The following is a 19,025-nucleotide window of genomic DNA, read 5'->3' as shown; positions in this document are numbered from 1 at the left end:
GGCTTCTTTACCAACTCCCGCCGGGCCGAGCAGAGGGGTCCACATTATGCTTACGTGTTTCATTGTGATTTAAAACATCACCCAAACAAATTTTGGGAAGCGTCAATGACTGTAAAAAAAGATCATGATTGCTAATACTGAAGTCTTAAAAATCAAATCCCTGCTCTTATTATTTATCATTTTGTAAAAAAGGGAAAATTCACCTTTTTTTTCTCATTGGCCATACTCTCCCTGTCTGGCTTCGCACACCTAAACCGTGACCCGGCTCACGCGGAACGTCGTTCGGAGGTGACGTTGAACCCTGTCAGCCGTTACACAGCTGATGTCAACTCACCGACTCCTGGAAGTCTGTCTCATCAAGTTGAAGGATGGCTATTATATGCCTTGGATGTTTTATGAATTTTATATTTATATATATATATATATATATATATATATATATGATGTATTTAAATGATGTGCCAAAAAAAGGAACAAATGTCTTAATAATTTCAGCGATCGATTTTTTATTTGACGAGTGAAATCTGATATTGTTATTTCTAATTAATACAAAATCGAGCAATATCATAATATCTATCCTTCGTTTGACGTCATAATGCCAATCTTCGCCGTCGGTTGCCTTATTCCTTGTGGGAGAACCGTCGCAGCTTGCTTTGAGATCCGTAATTATAATATTCATATAGTAGAGGACTTTTTTTGTTTTGGTCTCTTTTCATTATGTTAAATGTCTTTTTCTATTTTACTGGGAAACGACCAAAAAGGGAGCCGTTGAAGAGTCAGTGCAGTGTGTGGGATCAGATGTATCATCATCTATTCGAGAGTGCGACGTCAACGATGGCTGCTGCTAACCGGTTTACCGAAGAAGACAGAAGGATTTCTTCTTTCTGAAATCATTCATCATTTTTTAGGCAAAAATAATAATAATAATTATTATTAGTCGGACGGTGATTAGTGAACTCTATACGACGATACTTCATAATTCAAATGATTGATTGCTTGCAAGAGAGATTATAATCATTTAAACTGCTTTCTGGATTTATATATTAAATCGATTTGTATAAATAAGAAGATATTTTTTTTTAATTTCTATTTTATGAATATTATCATTTTTTGAACGTGACGAGATTAAAGAATCTTGCATATAAATTTTATGTCATCCAGATGAAAATATTCGAGGATAGATGGATTTAATAAGAAAGAGGAGATCAAACAATTAATATAGTAATACAGAAAAGGTAAATAGATACTTCAAATTTCTTTCTTGACTTAAGGAAGGATTAATGCTTTATATGAGAATGACTTAGAGATCTATATGGTTGACCAGATATTCATCATGTATTAATAATATCTCAACCCCCACCACCCCCTTTTTTTTTCTTTTTTATGGTTTTTAGATATTCATCCTATAACATCCTTTATTTTTAATTATTTTTATAATATATATTTATTCAAATTATTTTAAATATAAAAATTATTTATAATTTTATGTATTAAAAAAATATGAATATCATAAAATAATTTTAAAATAAAAATTATTACACTCTCTCTATTAAAAAAATTTTAGTCCTTTCAATTATCATAACTATTTCCTCCCGAATAGTTTTTTAAAAATTATCTTAATCTTTTAATTGATTGAATTATAATAATTTAGATTACTAAATAATTTTTAATGGAGAGAGTATAACATCTTTTTTATTTTATAAGAGAGAAGTATAATATTATTTTAATAAGAGAATTAATTTAAATAATATTAATATTAAATATATTAAAAATTATGAATAACATAAAATAATTTTAAAAAATGAAAGATATTAGTTGGAAAATACTATATCTGCACTTAATGTTAATATAGCACATGTGTCTTCAAAGTATTCTTAGTTTAGTAAAATGTTTATTTTTCTCTCTTTTTTTTGGACAAATGCTCAACATCATGTTTAAACCCTTACCGAAGGACAAATGAGGTAACACTTAAATAAGGACCATAAGCTTTATGTATAGTGAAGGATTAGAAGGACCACATCATTTCGCATAGAATTAAAGAAAACCACTAAGACACAAAATTATGTGAAGGATATGACAAAAAAAAAAAGAACAGTTGGTGAGTATAGGATTAGTCAATTATTAAGATAGAGATGGAGTACCAGCTACCATTGATTGATGAATGACAAATTGTTCTACTTCACATGCATTTGTTTAAAGGGTCAAAACACATGAAATAATAATATCTTCTGAAACATTACCTCCGTTCGTCTAACCCATGTCCGAAGGCTCTCATTAATTAGTCTAATCCTACTTTTATTTCACCGAAAAATAAATACTCTCTTTTGACCAGTCCACTGATGCATTATTATAGGGATAATAATGGGTTCTGCTCATATGTTGTTGTGATCACTGATAATTTTCTTTCTTCCCATAGACTAAACAAATCCATAAAATCTTCTCTTCTCCGAGTTAGAACACAAGCATAAGAACAATAAATCTAATTAAAATATAAAAAAAAATTATGATAAGGTGAAATCCCTTTTATTATCAAAATCTTCACCTTCAAATTGAGTGTGCAGATGCTTTCTTTGTAACTCAAACCAACCTTCCTTCCCACCATATTGTATAACAATATGAATATAATATTTAATCTTAAATTTTAAATATATATAATGAGAATAAATAATAATTAATTATTTTAATAATATTTCATTCGAATCATCAACGTAAGTTACAATATAAATGATAAAATCTAAATTTGATCTGATCGGATTTAAATTAAGCTCGAGCTTAGTTTAATTCGAGGATGGATTAGGTTGAACAAATTCCAAGCTGGTTCAAACCGTGTTAAAGAAATATATGGTCTAAGTCATGCCGTGAACGGTTGACCTCTGAATCATTCCACTTTCAACTAATAAGCTACAATTTTGTCTTCTAATAAGCTACAAAGAGTTTCTTAGCAATAAGACATCTTCTGGAGTCAAAACACCGGTACTTATTATTTAGGTCACCGAAATTGACTCATTTAAGTGGGTGGAAGAAATTTCATTACCACAAAAAAGAAAAAAAAGATCATATTATCATCCCTGTCTCGCACTAGATAATGATGTAATTTACTTTAAGTTACATCATTATCTAATGATGGAATTTAATGATTAAAACAAAATTGTCTGGAATCAATTACTTTAAATTAAAATTAATTTAGACTCGTGTCCACACCGATCTAATGGATCGAATGGCGAAGCTTAGAGGCTTCTAGAAGCTTTGGCATCCACGCATGGGGAATTAATGATGTAATTTATTTTTCTTTCTTTTTTTCCTTTTAAATTTTGTGTGGCTTCGCCGTCGTGCACCTCCGGCACTTGTGTGGAGCCCACTGCATCGTTGACTTGGTTCCATGGCAAAGGAGGCAACCATTCTTCCAGGAGGGGCTCCAATTCCGCTTCTGGATTCCCCTCCTCGATCGAAGCCCTTCATCTTTCCTCTTCCCCCTCTTTGTTTTCTGTAATATCTGATTCCCCTTTGAGCTCCTTCCCTTCTTCTTCCCCTTACATCTTCTCTCTCTCTCTCTCTCTCTCTCTCTCTCTCTCTCTCTCTCTTTCTCTTCCTATATAGCTCTGTCTTCACTAAGATTCATAAAGTTTCGATCTTCTAACTCGTTAAAAAGCAGCCTACATATTTCGGTTGGTGTTTCTTCTGATTCCCTCTCCAAAAAGTTCCAAGCATCTATTTACCTTTTTTTTGTTCCTCTTCTTGTGAATATTCTTTTATTTGTCTTCATATTTTTCTGTAATTTTTCCCTTTATTCTGCTATAAGATTGGATTGGATTGGATTCTTTTCTCGAATTTTGGGTAATTTCATCTGTAAAAATCTCTCCTTTCGAGCCTTGTTGTTTGGTTAATCCTTGATGGGTGGTCACCTCAGCAAGAGGCCCAGTATGCGGCGGGACCCCAAGGTCAACGGCGGCGGCGCAACCCGCTCGAGTGCTGCCCAGACGGGAATTCAGCAGTACACGGCGGAGCTGAGCTCCTACGAGGAGGCGTGTCGCCTTTACCCCGAGCTCCAGTCCTTCGATGCCACCGTGCAGCAGCGCACAAGCCACGCCATCTACACGCTCGCCCAAGGCGTCGAGATCGGCTCGCTCTCTTTCGACACCCTCAGGGAGATCACCGACGGCATCCTCGAGACGAACCAGGAGGTGGTCCGTTTCCTGCTGGAATGCAAGAAGGACATCTGGAAGAACCCCGAGCTCTTCGACCTCGTCGATGATTACTTCAACTGCAGCATCAAGACCCTCGACTACTATACCGGGCTAGAGAGGTGCCTCAAGAAAGCTCGCGACAGCCAATTGATCATCCACTTCGCTCTCCAGCGCTTCGAGGAGGAGGATGAAGCGGAATCCAGGGAAGATGACAAGACGAAGTACATTGAAACCCTGAAGAAATTGAGGCAATTCAAGGCAGCTGGTAATCCGTTCACCGAAGAGTTCTCTCAGGTCTTCCACTCCGTTTACACTATGCAGCAGTCAATGCTCGAGAAGCTGCTGCTGAGAAAGAGGAAGCTCGACAGGAAGCTGAAGTCCGTGAAAGCATGGAGGAAAGTGTCGAACATGATCTTCGTGGCAGCTCTCGCAGCATTCATTATATGCTCGATCGTGGCAGCTGCCATAGCAGCACCTCCTGTTGCCGCTGCCTTGGCCGCGGCATCCGCAATTCCCATCGGTTCGCTGGGCAAGTGGGTCGGTTCACTGCTAAAGCGACACCAAGATGCTTTGGTGGAGGAGAAGGAGCTGCTTTCTTTGATGCAGATCGGTACCTGCGTCGCTCTAAAAGACTTGGATACCCTGCGGTTGCTGGTCGATAAGCTGGAAATCCATTTCAATTCGGTGCTGGAGAATGCAGATTTTGCCCTCAGGGATGAGGAGGCAGTGAAGTTTGCAGTGGAGGAGATCAAGAAACAAATGGAATTCTTCATGAACAATATAGAGGATTTGGGGAAGCAAGTCGATCAGTGCAGCAGGTATATCAGGAAGGCAAGGACAGTGGTTTTGCAGAGGATCATGATGCACCCACACCCACACCCACACCCAAAATAAAGAAGAAGACACCTTGGTATGTGATTGTGAAAGCTCTGTATCTTCTGCCATTGCTGCAATCTACAACCATTTGATCTAGGAGAACCAACCCACCCACCCGAAGCTACGAAGCTGATATAATTATCTAATAATAAAAATCTTTTTACCAAATAATCCTGATGACTATGTTGTATTAGCTTTAGATATGTATGTCATTATCCGAGCGTATCGTGGTGATAACTAACATCCTATATTGGGAGCTGCCAGTCTTTTCATCGACTATGAATTGGCTTTGCTGTTCTCATTCACTGGAATATACCTGTGAATGAGAATATGGTCTTCTCTTTCTTGTGACGACTAGAGTTGCTGCGAATAATAAGAAGGAATTCGATGATGCTATTCTGCAATACTAATGTTATTTTCAGAAAAGCTCATCGCTGGAAAAGGATCCATGACATGATGAGGACAAGCAATCATACATTTATGCAGGACGATTTATTTTCCTACAGTATTCGTAAGGCAAAAATGGGCCGAACAAAGCCCATAAATCAAGAAATGGAAAGAAGGATGATGGCTCATTTACCGTCCGATCACCCCTGCTCCTCATCAGGGACGTTCATTTCTAGGCGGGGCACGACGGATAAAGGCAGCGAACGTTTCTAGGGCACGTCCGTCCTCTCGTGGCTCGCCCCCTTCGTTTCCTTCGTCGCGCCGAAGGACACAGTCGTCGGTGCAGTTGCAGCAACAGCTACAGAAACAGCCATGGCGGTCGGGTTGGGATCTCCGTTCTTTATCGGTCGCTTCGGTCCCTTCTTTTCCTGTCCCGTTCCGGTTTCTCACGCTTTTCTCTGTCTCCGGTATTTCGTCATTGTTCCAAGAAGAACAAGAGGATCTCCAAGGGGAAGAAGGGTGGCAAGAAGAAGACGTGAGTCTTAATTCTGTTGATTCTTCCTTTTTTTCCTCCCTAGCTCTCTTTCTGTTTCTTTCTAACTTTGACTTCGCTCGGCTTGATGCTTGGCAGCGTCGATCCCTTCGCGAAGAAGGACTGGTACGACATCAAGGCCCCCTCGGTGTTCAGCGTGAGGAATATAGGTAAGACCCTTGTCTCGAGGACTCAGGGCACCAAGGTCTATTATTCCCACATTTTGGTATTCAGCATACATCTTTGTCGATGGAAAAACAATTGTCTTGTTCTTTTGCTTCATTCTGTCTCGTGACTTAAATATTTGTTCGTCGTGAGAATGTATTTGAATAGAATCGCAAAAATTGGTTTTGCTATTTTATAATTAGTTTGTAACTCAGTTGGTAGTGAGGCTTTATCGGCTGAGTTCCAGTTGTGGGAAGTTGAATTGTCGTAAGGAACTAGTTGAACGGAGGTCTTAAATCTATTGGAAGTCGAACCGTGCTCTTGAACTTAGGAGTGATATTTGATTTATAGGAGGTTTTTTTGTTACATTTAGCAGAGGAGACGAGATTCTTCCATTTGCATTGTTGGAAATGATGTCCAGGGAAGAATTATCATGACTGTACGAGATGTTAAGCTTTTTTTATCTTCTATTAGAAAATCTCTAAGAACCACTCACTGTAAAGTTTTATTCTTCCAACTCTGCTCCTTTTTCCTCAAACAAATTATCAAAGATAGTGGTAAGAGCGTACAGTGCATGTTCATGACCCAAACTCATCATTGGTGTGAATATAACACTTGACATCGAAGAAAATTTGGATGCTTGGAAGCCATTTGTAATCTGACCGATTTAGGAGTGATGATTTCATTGACCAATCCATGTGTTCGAATTGTCTTGGTTAGAATGATTTTGCTTTGTATAAAGTAGCAATTCTATGCAAGGGGTGATACGAATGAGAATAGTGAATGAGAGACAGAAGATGAATGAAGTTAATAGGCCATTATACATCTTTTATGATTCTCATCAATGTTCTTCCGAAGTTGTGTTACGGAGTATAAAGTTCTATTATGGGAATGTAGGTTCTAGTATTGGTATAAAATTCTATTATACATCTTTTTTTCTTTTTGGATTGTGGGAATGTAGGTTCATCCTGACTTTTTAGCATATGCAGGGTCATCACATGTTATAATTAGTATAACTGTCTCTGTTTTAGCCTGAAAATCCTAATAAAACTTATAGTAGCAATATGATACATATCTGAATAAACTCATTTGAGGCTGAAGGATGCGAAACAACTTAAAAGCCCACATATCTCAAGCTAGAGATAAAAGGGAAATACTTTTAGTATCTATTATGTTCTTAATTACAAACAAAGAACTGTATAAGTATTTTTTTTTTTGTATGGAATAATTAATTCTCTTGAACCAGGTGGACCTTTAGAAATTTTGTTGACATCTTCCACTAGTTTTGAGTCTTTCTAATTTCTATAGAGCATCCCAAAGGCACCATTTCTAACCTCAAGATCTGCAGCTTGTTGTGACAAAATTTCTGTTACTGTTAAGTCGTATGGCAATTTGAAACATCAGAAGAAAATATTAATTTTACTTGAGGGGCCTGTTGTGTATCCCATTGAACTCGCCAGGATTTCAGGTATTGAGAGTGCAAATACTTTCATCAGACTGCTGTTGTCGATGCTTCTTTAACCAAGTGATTATTTTGAACCGTTTCCAGTCAAAATGGTTTAAGTGATACAGGTCAAGCTGAAAATTGAAATTTCGAGCTCAATAATAGGAATTTTAGTGGTTAATCATTTCCTAAAATCTAATTTATATATGGCTGTTATCGTCATAGGAATTACCAAGGAGAATCAAATGCACATAAGTCATACATTTATGAGTCAGGCTTATCAATTGAGTTGGTTTGCACAAGGATTCGCACCTTGAGGTTGGAACCAGGAGTCAGACTGACATCTGTGGGACCGGCTTTTCCTTCTGCTGATATATATCGACCTACTTACCATCCACGAACTGTGTCTGGACAATCTATCCTCTGACCTGTTATGCTTTGCTTTTGTTGAATTTGCTGTCTTTTCCAATATTATCATCCTTCTATGAAGGTCCTTGAAAATCTATTATTGCAGGTGCATTATTATTTGTGTTCTTTCACTGGCTAGTTGTGTTCTGCTTATTTTTGTAATCATTTGTTGATGTTTATGCATGTTGGTGTTGTCTACATTTTGTTGTTTTTGATTACCCATGATCTATTCAAGAATCAGCTTCTTGTTTATTCATATATGGTGATCATGAATTTTCATTACTTTATAGTAATCAGTGTATTAAAGATAATTTTCTTGGCATCTCAGATTGCATCTGAAGGTTTGAAGCACAGGGTTTTTGAGGTTTGTTTAGCTGACCTTCAGAATGACGAGGACCAGGCACACAGAAAAATTCGGCTCCGAGCAGAAGATGTGCAGAGGAAGAATGTTTTAACCAACTTCTGGGTAGGTGCTTTGTGCTGCTGTCCGTAGCTCTTTTTCTCTTCTCCTTTGGTTCTGATATTTTGTTTGTTTGCCACTAGGGCATGGACTTGACAACTGACAAGGTCAGATACTTGGTCCGAAAGTGGCAGACTTTGATTGAAGCACACGTGGATGTCAAAACTACTGACAATTACACACTAAGGATGTTTTGTATTGGCTTCACCAAGAGACGTCCGAATCAGGTTAAACAGACCTGTTATGCCCAATCTAGTCAGATCAGACAGGTAAATATATTAAAGGCTGTCATCTTACTTTGTCCATTGTATATTTAGATGGATAGCTTAAGGCATGCCATCTTACTTTGTCTGCAGATACGCCGCAAAATGAGAGAGATTATTGTTAATCAAGCTACAACCTGTGACCTGAAGGACTTGGTACAGAAATTCAATCCAGAGGTCATTGGCAAAGAGATTGAGAAGCGACAACGAGCATTTTCCCCCTTCAAAATGTTTTCATTCGCAAAGTAAAAATTCTCAAGGCTCCCAAATTTGATTTAGGGAAGCTTATGGAGGTACACATAACTTTCTTTTTGTTTTTGTTAAATAGTTATATTAAATAATATAATTACCCATTGTTGAATTTTTTTACTTTTGCATCGACTGAATCTTGGTTGAGAATCTTATGTGCCATGTAATCTAGAAGCTAATGAAATAGTTTGATGTGCTTTATTGTCTGCTTAAACCTTTCATCGTTTGCAGGTCCATGGTGACTACAAGGAGGATGCGGGTGTCAAGGTAGACCCGCCTGCTGAAGATGTCCGGATGGAAGGTGAAGAAGTTGTTGGGGCTTAGGCTTGTAGGTCTTTCTGTTGCCCACATTCACATAAATGGAAGCACTCACTGCATTTTTGAATTGCTTTCCTCGATTTAATGATATTTGAGTATTACCCTTTAAGCTGACTACTCTGTATCCTTCAATTTGGCCTTTTTTTTTTTTTGATACATTTGGAATGAGACAATTGGCTGCAGCTTAAGCTACTGATTTTGAAGCTGCCAATTTCTTATAATATTTATTCTGAATTTTGTTTCCGACTTTGCTAAATCATATGTAGATATCATCTGTTTAGAAAAGTTTTACATCCTTACTGGAGAATATGGGCCTTTAAGATTCTTTAAATCATTCTTCCCATTCTAGTTGTTAAACTGGAGTTCTGCATGTATTTTTCATCAACATGTATTTGTAAGCAAGCTTTGTGTAGTTTAAAGTTTTCACCAATTTTGATTACCAATTAGTCCAAAATCTTAATCATAGAAACTTCTTGGTTGATCATTTTTATTCATAAGTCTTTGATGCCACAACTGTGATGTTAAAAGCAAATCATAATATCTCAACTCTGTTGATGACAAGAGCATCAGTTTTTTTTCCCGTTGTTAATCTCTCTCAATGTGTGGTTGAACACAGGTGGGAATGCGGAACAGTAATGGCAACGTGATGTCTTCCTACAAGCATTAATCCAAGGAAAGGAGACATGGATGGATGGTGGTCCTTCTCTTTTCAAGGTACGAGAAATAAGCCAGATTTTGTGAGTGACCGCAGGTGGGGAAAGCCAATCCATTCCCGTCCCCCATCCTCAAAAGCAGCACCCACTATCTTTTCCTTTCTGTTGTTAGTGACCCAAAAGCTCCACCATGCTGCTGCAGCTGCCTGCCACGAGAGAAGACTTGGGTATCTGTACAGTCTCTCTCTCTCTCTCTATGTATGAAAAGGGAGAAAGCAATTGCAATGGGGACAGGCTGGGCAATAGCAGTCGGGCTCAGAACTCAGTACACCATCCTTTGCTAGATTCCATCAGTTATCGGCCAAAGATTCTATTCCTTCCTTCCGCCACACCCCCCTCCTTGTCTCACGAGATAACGGCCTCTTCTATCTTTTCATCATCCATCACTGTTATATGTTAATGTTTAGTGATATCACCGTGTCATCTAATCCAATACACATCTCTAATCTGAAATGTTTCAGTTTCTTGAGATTTGGTAGAATGAAAGCCGCTGATACCTTTGAAATAGAATATAAGAGATTTTTTTAATCTTTTTTTAAGTAAGTTCCTCACTGGCTGCAGTATGAGTACTTTAGTTAACTAACCTACAAGGATTTCATAAACTTAGTGTTTCAACCATGGTTATTAGGGTAATTGGTCAAAATACATTTGCTCATTCCAAAGTTTCAGGGGTCATTTTGAGAAACAATTTATTTGTGAGCCTTAATTAAATTAGCAAAAAATTTAATTAAGCCTCTCTCTCTCTCTCTCTCTCTCTCTCCTCTTTTCCAATCTTCTCCGTTCTCGCTCTCTTCCCTCCGTAACCAAGCCTCTCATGAGATACCGGTACGGCGTAGCTTTCAATATACGCAGCACACCCTCTCTGCAACACGTGCCGAAGCTCTCTTTCTCTTGTCTCTCTTCCACCCCCCCCCCCGCCTCTCTTTCTCTCTCTCTCTCATGGCTTCCATGCGCTCGCCCACACCACCGGCTGCTCCTTCCACTCCAAGAATATCCCGGCGTCTCTACCTGCCACCTCCGCTACCCTCATTGACCAACCCTTCCTGTATCTCCTTAGCAGCGCTCTTGCATCGTCGGCCACGTCATCGCTGAACTGCGCTGACTCGAACCCCGCCGCCTGCATCCGCCTCGACCACCCGGCTGCCGTGTCCCTTCGCTCCGTAGACTCCGCCGCCGGGCACGCCACGAGGTCCACTACCGCCCGTCCCGCCGCCCGCTCCAGCGCCAGCCGCTCGTTGCTCGTCCGCGGGAAGCTCTCCTCCAGCGTCTCGTAGTACGCCGAGAAGAAGCGTAAGCTCTCGCCGAACACCTTCAGGAACGCATCCCTGTCCTCCTCCCCTCCCGCGGCGGCGTCGAGTTCGGCCTCCTCCTCGACGATCGTGAGGATCCTCGGCTGGAGCCGGCGGAAGGCGGCGAAGAGAGTGTCTCGGCGGCAGCCGGCAGGGGAGACCCCGTGGAGCGTGTTGACGCAGTTGATGGCGAGCGCGGCGGCACCGCCTTCCCGGAGGTCGAGCCGGTCGAGATCGAGATCCAGCAGGTTTCCGGGGTGATTAACTACGTTAAACCGGAACGGGACACCCATCAGCCTCGCGAACTTCTCCATTCGCTGCCCGATCTCCTTCATGACTCTCTGCATAGAGGACGACGGGGCTGACGACGACGACGACGAGGGTGACGACACGACGGTGGTGATGGACAGATGCGGCGTGTCATCGGACGATCGCGTGGCGAGGGCCTCAAGAAGCGTCGGCCACTGCGTGCAGAAGGTGTTACTGAGGTCGAGAATGTGGAACCTCTGCGTGCGGCTCGAAGACGAGCTCTGTAGGAAGGACTCGAGGATGGCGCCGTTGGCGGCGACGTGGCCGAAGGAGGACCAGGGGCTGAGCTCCTGGAAACGGAGGGCGGTTCGGCGGGTGGAGTCAAAGGAGCAGTTGTGGTCAGAGGCGGCAGAGAGGGAGAGGAGGGTGCGCGGGCCAGAGGACGTCAGGCGGGCGAACAGGCCCTGGAGAAAGTAAGAGGCCAGCTTCTGATCCACGTCGCCATAAGGGGTGGAGAGCTCATTCAGCATCCACATCAACTGCTGCACCCTCTGGCTGTCGCGCTCCGCGACGGCGCGCGCGCATTCCGGCAACAGATGCGACGCCAACCGGCCGCCGGCGCTGCTGGCATTGGCCGACGAAGAGGACGCGGGGGAAAAGTCGAGGCTGAGGTCCCGGAGAAGCGACAAGTCATTAGGATTAAAAAGTGGTGTCGGGGTCGGTGTGGTGTCGGTGGAGGCGGAGGCGGAGGCGGAGAGAGGACGGCGTCGGTGGTGCTTCGACGAGGAGGAGGAGGAGGAGAAGTCTTCTTCATCCATGTAAAGATGACAGCGGCCGACGCCGCATTCTTCTTGACACTGCTCTTGTTGGTGCAAACAGCTTGTATGGATGTAGTAATGGTGGTGGTGCTGCTGCTTTGAGTGAGCTTTAGAGGATTTCGAGCTGGAATTTTGGCAAGACTGTGGATCAGATGTTTGCAGTCTAAACAATCTAAATACGGCGTCCATCTACCCAGGAGAAGAGCAACTTGGTGCCAGCTCCACCTCTCCACTCATAGAGAGAGAAAAGAAGATTATGCAGCATGCACTTGTTAGGAGCTTGTTAGGAGGAGGAGGAGGAGGAGGTGGGTGAGAGAGAGAGAGAGAGAGAGAGAGAGAGAGAGGTTAAAGGGAAGATGAGAAGAGGATCTAAGAATTGGAATTTAGATAAGAGAGAGGCTCATATTTAGCTTTTAGGAGTCGGGGAGACAGAAAGATAGGAAGGAGTTGGAGGGGAATCTGAGGTGGGTGGTGAGTGCATGCTTCTTTGATGGGACCCCGTGAAACAATTGCCTTTATTTAGATGCTTTGTGTGCTATAGATTAGAGTTGTGGGTGGGGTAAGTTGGTGTTCTTCGCTCTCTCTTTTTCTTGTTTATCATCGTTTTCTTTGCTTGGCTTTCTTTCACCTCACTCACTCTCATGTTTTTGTTGCCAGGCAATGTCACTGAAGTGGCCGTCGGATCATATCATATGCAATGACAGTAAACGCGAAAAGGACTGAATCATCTCGGACGAGCAGTAGTGGCTGTGAGGAGGATGAGGAATGCTCCCTTATCATTGTATTTTGAGGTGGTGAAGGAATTCTCTCTGACATGCATATATGAGAGCAAGAGAGAAAGAGAGAGACAGAAAGAGTCATATCAGGCGTGCCCAAGCTTGAAGAATATGACAGAGTGGAGAGAGAGAGAGGCTGAGAGAAGTCAGAGAAGAAAAGCTGGGAAGCGTGCATCATCACCATCATCAACAGCAGCAGCATCAAAACCTAGCACCACCTTCCATGGCTTTAGATTGCCAACCTATTGTGATCTCTTTCTCTTACAAATTACTCGACGAGATTTCGAACCCTCCTTGACAACTTGCTTACCTCCTTCAAAGGCTCACAGCGGTCCCGCATGGGCCCACGACTACTTTCATCACATGCCGAGTGGCTGAGCGAGTAAACGGATGCTCCATGGACCATTCCACCCATTACGAGAACAATATCGGATCCGGATTCGACAACGAAACTGACCCGGATCCGACACAAATAGTCCGGTCGGCCATAAACTTTCGATTCCCTCTTCCGTGAGTGGTTCGGTGAGGGCCAAGCGAGCAAATATAACACAACTCGAAAAGCCACCACCGGTCTAAGCGTGCCCTCGGCTCCCTCCGTGCCCTAAACGCTAACTCACTGCGTTCCGCGGCTTGGAGGCCGTCAGGACGCGCCTCACCTGCGCCTGTTTCGTCGCTCGGCCGTGGTTCTACCTGCCTCGGCCTCAGGCCCTTGACCATCCGTCGCAGCCGACGGCGAGCCACAACTCTTTCGCCTCCTGTGTTGGTCATTGGAGGTCGGTCGACGCCTTCCCAAGAAAAAAACCCCCGTATAATTAGCATTGGAGTGAGCGAAAGCAAAAACAAACGATAATTGTAGAATCTCATTGCTGAAGATTAGCCTCTCCTTATGTTCCACTTCCTCCCTCGTTCCTTCTTTCTTGATCGGGGTTTACTTTTCGGTCGCTTGATGTGGTTGAATGTTTCACGTATTCTTTGTTTAATTATTCCCAGAGTGAAAGAATATGAGGAAGTTGAAATTCCATGAGAAGAAGCTACTCAAGAAGGTCAACTTCATCGAGTACAAACGCGAAGGTGGCCACCGTGAAGCCCTTGTCACGCGCCGTTACCATCTCACCGAGAGAGATGACTACAAGAAGTAGCTTGTTCTTCTTCCTTTTCAATTCTTGAAACAAGCTCTATTTTTTCGGTTGTTAATTAGATGATTTTTCTTCTTTGGATCGTTAGGTATTCAAGTATATGTAGGATGGTGCAGAAGCTAGTGCATAACTTGAAGCAAATGGATCCCAGAGACCCTTTCCGTATCGAGATGACGGATGGATTGCTGGAGAAGCTGTAAGTCGAGTAGGTCATCTCATATAAGATTTCTTTCTTGTCCAAGATGCTAAGCGTGATTTGTGTTCGTTTTAGAAGTTTTGTTAAATGGTCACAATTGGCAATTTTAGAAAGTGGCGTCTTCATAATTTGCTGCAATGCTCGTTGTGAATTTGTCTTCTATGTGAGAATTTATTGCATGCTCAACTGATGACATTCCCTCGAATATCTCTCTGGTTCTTTTGTGCTGCTTTTTGTATAAACATCGCAGGTGACCAGTTTTTCTATGGGGTACTCCAGGTAGTTTTGACACTTGAAGTATATAGAGATTTGGATCCCAGATGCAAATCCATGTGTAGATCAATATCTAGAAAGTTTTAGATAGCAAACATTGGACATGATTATAAATGTGACATAGCACATTCCTGTAACCATGTCAAATGCTATTGGGATATAAAAATGAATTCGAACTAAATTGACCAAACCAATTTCACTCCTACGGGAGATCTTTGGATGGTGCAAATATATCTAAAAATGGAAAAATGGGAATTTAAGTTTCCAAATCTCATAAAAGGATAGGTTAATTCTTTGATCAAATCAATGCAAGTATTACAATGGCATTACTGAAAATCTTTCATACTCAAGGGAGCCAAGCTTATTCTGGTATGATGAGTAAAACCATGTATTGTCTATTTCAGTCAAGGATAGCATTTTTTATTTTTAAATTCATTTATCTGTTTTTTTAATAACAAATAAATACAATCTAATTGGGATGTAGATCCTTGATATTCTAAATTAGTTCACTTAGTATAGAATTATTCATCACCGAGTTAAGTGCCACGACAAGATCCAATAACAATCATATTATTCATCACAAAGTTCAGTTAGCTACTGATTGAAAGAATTTATTCTCCCTGTTTTGATCCAAATACCTTGAGGTAGAGGTCAGGAGAAGCCCATGAGGACACACTCTAGCTTACTTCCCCTCATCCTAGTGGTAGTCATTCATGAACGTTTAGGGGTATGTCCAGACTTGCTGTGATTTGGAATAGTAAATGTCGACACATGAATTCCAGAGATTCCTGGGAATGAACCCAGATGGGAACCTGACAAATATTTTCTTGGAGTAGGGAGAAGTTCTGCCATCGGATAATAACAAGCGCCTAGCCGTACCAGAACCAAGGACCCTCGGCTAAAACAGAACATTTTCTGACTCTGACTGAAATTTAAAGCAATAAAGCCCTCCCGGTAAATCCACAATCTAAAGCTCGGAGCTGAGTTTCCATAGCTTGGGAAGGCTCATCCTAGTGGCCTTTAAAGGTGGGGATTTACCAAATGATTTCTTGTAAGGATTGAGTTTCCATTCTTCCCTAGTTCGGTCACGTCATCCACGTCTGGTTCTAAAGCCAATTGAGAGTTTACCTAGATGTGGTGACGTTGCTTTTCCAAAATCATGCCCTGGTTCCAGTTGAACACCCAGTGCACCTTGCAGAACAGGCCTGCCCAAGAACCCAGCTGGTCCTGGGGCTTGGAGCTTGGTTTTCTTGAGGAGTTGTTGCCATTTGGGGAAGCATCCGGAGATCCCTGCTCATTGGCAGATAACCCTTGCTCATGAGAAGTCTCCAGAGAAGATGAGGGAGGAGAGGCTTTGGGGCGAATGCAGCCAAATGTGGAGACAATGTTGAAGCCTGGAGTACTCCTGTATTGAGAGGGAGAACAGATGGAGATGGAGAGGCAGAAGAGGGATATCAGGAGCTCATGGGTAGCGCTGGAGCTGTTGGGAGCCATTATCCACAAAGCCTCTGCCTTAGTGCTTTCAACCTTCAAGCTGTAAATATTGTTTCCAACCTATTATGGTCAATAGAATTCTGGAAGTACTTGTGAATCTCTATAAGCTGTTTCTCTTTTCAAAGAAGAAAAAGATTGACTAGGGAGTATGAAACTTTAAGACCAATACTTGGAAAGTGATGAACATAGTTAAATAATGTTCTATCAAGCTTCACTAAAGGAAGCAGTTTAAGGTATTATGCAGGCAAATTCCAGCCATAAGATATGATTTTAATTTCCATGAATTAATCATCAATGTGCCATCTTATCTGCAAATTATGTTGTACATTTTGTGTGTTGCTTACCTTATGTAGCATTATGCTAATTATACTTCACTGTTATGTGGAAGTGACTTAGTAGTTAGTACATTATTAATTACATTGTAATGCTTCTAACTAGTCTCTTGCGTTGCAGCTATAATATGGGTGTTATTTCAACAAAAAAGAGCTTAGCAAAGTGCGACAAACTTTCAGTTAGTTCATTCTGTAGGTGAGCATTATTTGATGCTACATAAATTTTATACAGACTTTTTGTTCCAACTATTTCTATAGCTTCAAAATTTAAACATAAGCAATTTTGATTTACTTTCGGGGATGAATAATTTCTTGTCTGCTTTGACTCCTCATCATCATCGACTGCTGTGAGGCAGATAATGAATGTCCTCTTTCTCTTGGACATATCTGTATGGTAGCTTATCAAGACTTATTATGTTTTTTTTGTAGTATCATTTACTAATTGATTGTATCCAGAAACTTATTTTCTTTTGCAATTATTTTGAATTTACTCAAGCTATGCAGTAAAAGATATATATAATGGCGAGCCTTTATTTAGTATGCTGTATAAGGAACTTTAGATTATCAATACTATTGACCACTGTATATGTATACACATGTAGACATCCATAATCAGCAGATTAAGCTTACTATTAATCAAGGTTCGTCGTACCATACCGTACCGGCGTTTCGACCCGGGCTCGGTACCGGTACGGTATGGTATACCGCTCGGTACACCCAGGTGTACCGAGCGGTACACTTAGGTGTACCGAGCACTGTAGCAGTGCTACAGTGCTCGGTACGGGCGGACCGGTACAGGGCGGTCCGCGTACCGCTAGCCTGTCGGACCGGTATGTACCGCCCGTACCGGGCGGTACAGTCCGGTACGACAAACCTTGCTATTAATATAGAAAACAATAAATGCAATTTTTTTTGTTTTTTCATGGAATCAACAATGGTTGCAACAAAGAACAATTGGAAAGAATTTAGAAAGACAAAAATATCACACAAGGACTGTTTCTTCAGCGATGATTAGATCCGTTTTTCAACCATGTTAATATTTGGCTTGAAAGGCCTTTTGACCTGATAAATTAAATGAGATCAGAATTATGTTATTTTAAAAATGCCTATTAGCCCCATGTGCAATCATATCATCCTCCTACACTTTTGATGTGGGACCAATTAGGGTGCAGTAAACTTCCCTTTATTAAAGGTTTGACATCCTCATCAAAGGTTGAACACCTAATAGACAAAATCATTCCTAGTAGGTGGTATGGATGCTCATCTCCTAGTGGTGGTTGCCTGCTATGATGTTTGCGTTGCCCCATATTTTGCTAGCCCTTTTTATGTATTACTAGGTTGGTTGTTACAAGTTTGCTTGTTGGAGCTACTGACCCAATAGCTTAGATAAAATGAGTCCAAAGCCATGTGACACAAAAGTGCTTTTCAGCTAACTCTGTATACTATCACAATCTTTCTTCTACATCTAATGTGATTTCCATATGTCTGGTCTTCTTGTTAGAATTGACCTAAATTGTGCCAAAAATGATGAGAACCATAGTCATTTAGAGCTTTATTTCTTGAAAAAGCACATCTGTGTATTTATGTTTGGGTAATTTGTTGTTTTATTTGAGAGAAGATGAAACATAATTATGCAGTTAAAGACAGCTTTTAGGGTCCTAGGTGGGAACATCTTGATTTCATTTGGTTTGCATTTTGTTGCAGGCGCAGGCTAGCCACAGTTTTGGTATACCTAAAGTTTGCTGAGCATCTGAGAGAGGCTGTAACATACATTGAGCAAGGCCATGTCCGGGTAGGCCCAGATGTGGTAACAGATCCGGCATTTCTTGTGACGAGGAACATGGAAGACTTTGTGACTTGGGTGGACTCTTCTAAGATCAAGAGGAAAGTGATGGAGTACAATGAGAGATTGGATGACTATGATGCGCTGAATGCCTAAAGTTGCTTTTACAAGTCAAGAATGCCAGTTTTTTCAATATCCATTGGTGGGGGGCTATTTCTGACCGCCGAGAAATTCTTATCGATCGCAATTAGTCAAATGGACCAATGCACATAATGCTAAAATTTTGGAATCAGATTATTAGTTGAACCTGTGTATTATTTTATATAGTCTTGTCTTCTGCTTTTAGTAATGTTGTAGTAGTAAATGAGTAAAAACTGTAATGGGCTACCGGAAGTATTGCTGAGCCAATGTCATGTTTAGGTTGGATGAATTAATAGCTTCAGAAATATGTGGAACAATCAGTCAACCTTGCATGGTTTTAGATGACACCTATCAGCATTCCAAGCAGCTAAAATAGTAGTAGATGAAAACAATACCTGGTTGTTTCAAGAATCACATTTTTTCCAAGCAGCTAAAAGTGCAGTGGATGTCTGTTCCAGATCTGTCCATCTTGACAGATCTTTATTGGTAATTATATTTTTATTTAATCTAACTCTTTAATCTAATTCTTCCTCTTTTAC

At 41.1% G+C, this 19,025-nt stretch overlaps 3 protein-coding genes and 1 pseudogene across 3 annotated transcripts; 3 read left to right on the top strand and 1 right to left on the bottom strand.

Annotated features, from left to right (window-relative positions):
- Window positions 1–3,355: 3,355 nt before the first annotated feature.
- Window positions 3,356–5,231, top strand: LOC103981859 (UPF0496 protein 1). The gene is made up of 2 exons (XM_009398616.3): window positions 3,356–3,665; window positions 3,908–5,231. Exon 2 carries the CDS (start codon window positions 3,921–3,923, stop codon window positions 5,076–5,078), a length of 1,158 nt encoding a protein of 385 aa, XP_009396891.2. The 5' UTR covers window positions 3,356–3,665; window positions 3,908–3,920; the 3' UTR covers window positions 5,079–5,231.
- Window positions 5,232–5,559: 328 nt separating this feature from the next.
- On the top strand, window positions 5,560–9,529 carry LOC135650932 (small ribosomal subunit protein eS1-like; annotated as a pseudogene).
- Window positions 9,530–10,420: 891 nt separating this feature from the next.
- Window positions 10,421–12,673, bottom strand: LOC135650914 (protein SHORT-ROOT 1-like). Its single transcript, XM_065170603.1, has one exon. The coding sequence runs from the start codon at window positions 12,542–12,544 to the stop codon at window positions 10,937–10,939; it is 1,608 nt and encodes a 535-aa protein (XP_065026675.1). The 5' UTR covers window positions 12,545–12,673; the 3' UTR covers window positions 10,421–10,936.
- Window positions 12,674–12,777: 104 nt separating this feature from the next.
- LOC135650924 (uncharacterized) lies at window positions 12,778–18,826 on the top strand. The gene is made up of 6 exons (XM_065170622.1): window positions 12,778–12,914; window positions 13,013–13,904; window positions 14,122–14,266; window positions 14,356–14,463; window positions 16,684–16,758; window positions 18,267–18,826. Exons 3-6 carry the CDS (start codon window positions 14,133–14,135, stop codon window positions 18,499–18,501), a joined length of 552 nt encoding a protein of 183 aa, XP_065026694.1. The 5' UTR covers window positions 12,778–12,914; window positions 13,013–13,904; window positions 14,122–14,132; the 3' UTR covers window positions 18,502–18,826.
- Window positions 18,827–19,025: the final 199 nt, after the last annotated feature.

The sequence above is a fragment of the Musa acuminata genome, chromosome BXJ1-4, assembly GCF_036884655.1.
Source record: "Musa acuminata AAA Group cultivar baxijiao chromosome BXJ1-4, Cavendish_Baxijiao_AAA, whole genome shotgun sequence".
Lineage (NCBI taxonomy): Eukaryota > Viridiplantae > Streptophyta > Magnoliopsida > Zingiberales > Musaceae > Musa > Musa acuminata.
This window is presented reverse-complemented; position numbering and strand designations above follow the sequence as displayed.

Bases quoted from the DNA above. Each gene is read 5' to 3' on its own strand.
- LOC103981859 (XM_009398616.3), top strand. From the start codon at position 3,921: ATGCGGCGGGACCCCAAGGTCAACGGCGGCGGCGCAACCCGCTCGAGT.
- LOC135650914 (XM_065170603.1), bottom strand. From the start codon at position 12,544: ATGGACGCCGTATTTAGATTGTTTAGACTGCAAACATCTGATCCACAG.
- LOC135650924 (XM_065170622.1), top strand. From the start codon at position 14,133: ATGAGGAAGTTGAAATTCCATGAGAAGAAGCTACTCAAGAAGGTCAAC. The intron at 14,464-16,683 runs GTAAGTCGAGTA...CTTGCGTTGCAG, and splicing joins GATGGATTGCTGGAGAAGCT to CTATAATATGGGTGTTATTT. The intron at 16,759-18,266 runs GTGAGCATTATT...ATTTTGTTGCAG, and splicing joins TCAGTTAGTTCATTCTGTAG to GCGCAGGCTAGCCACAGTTT.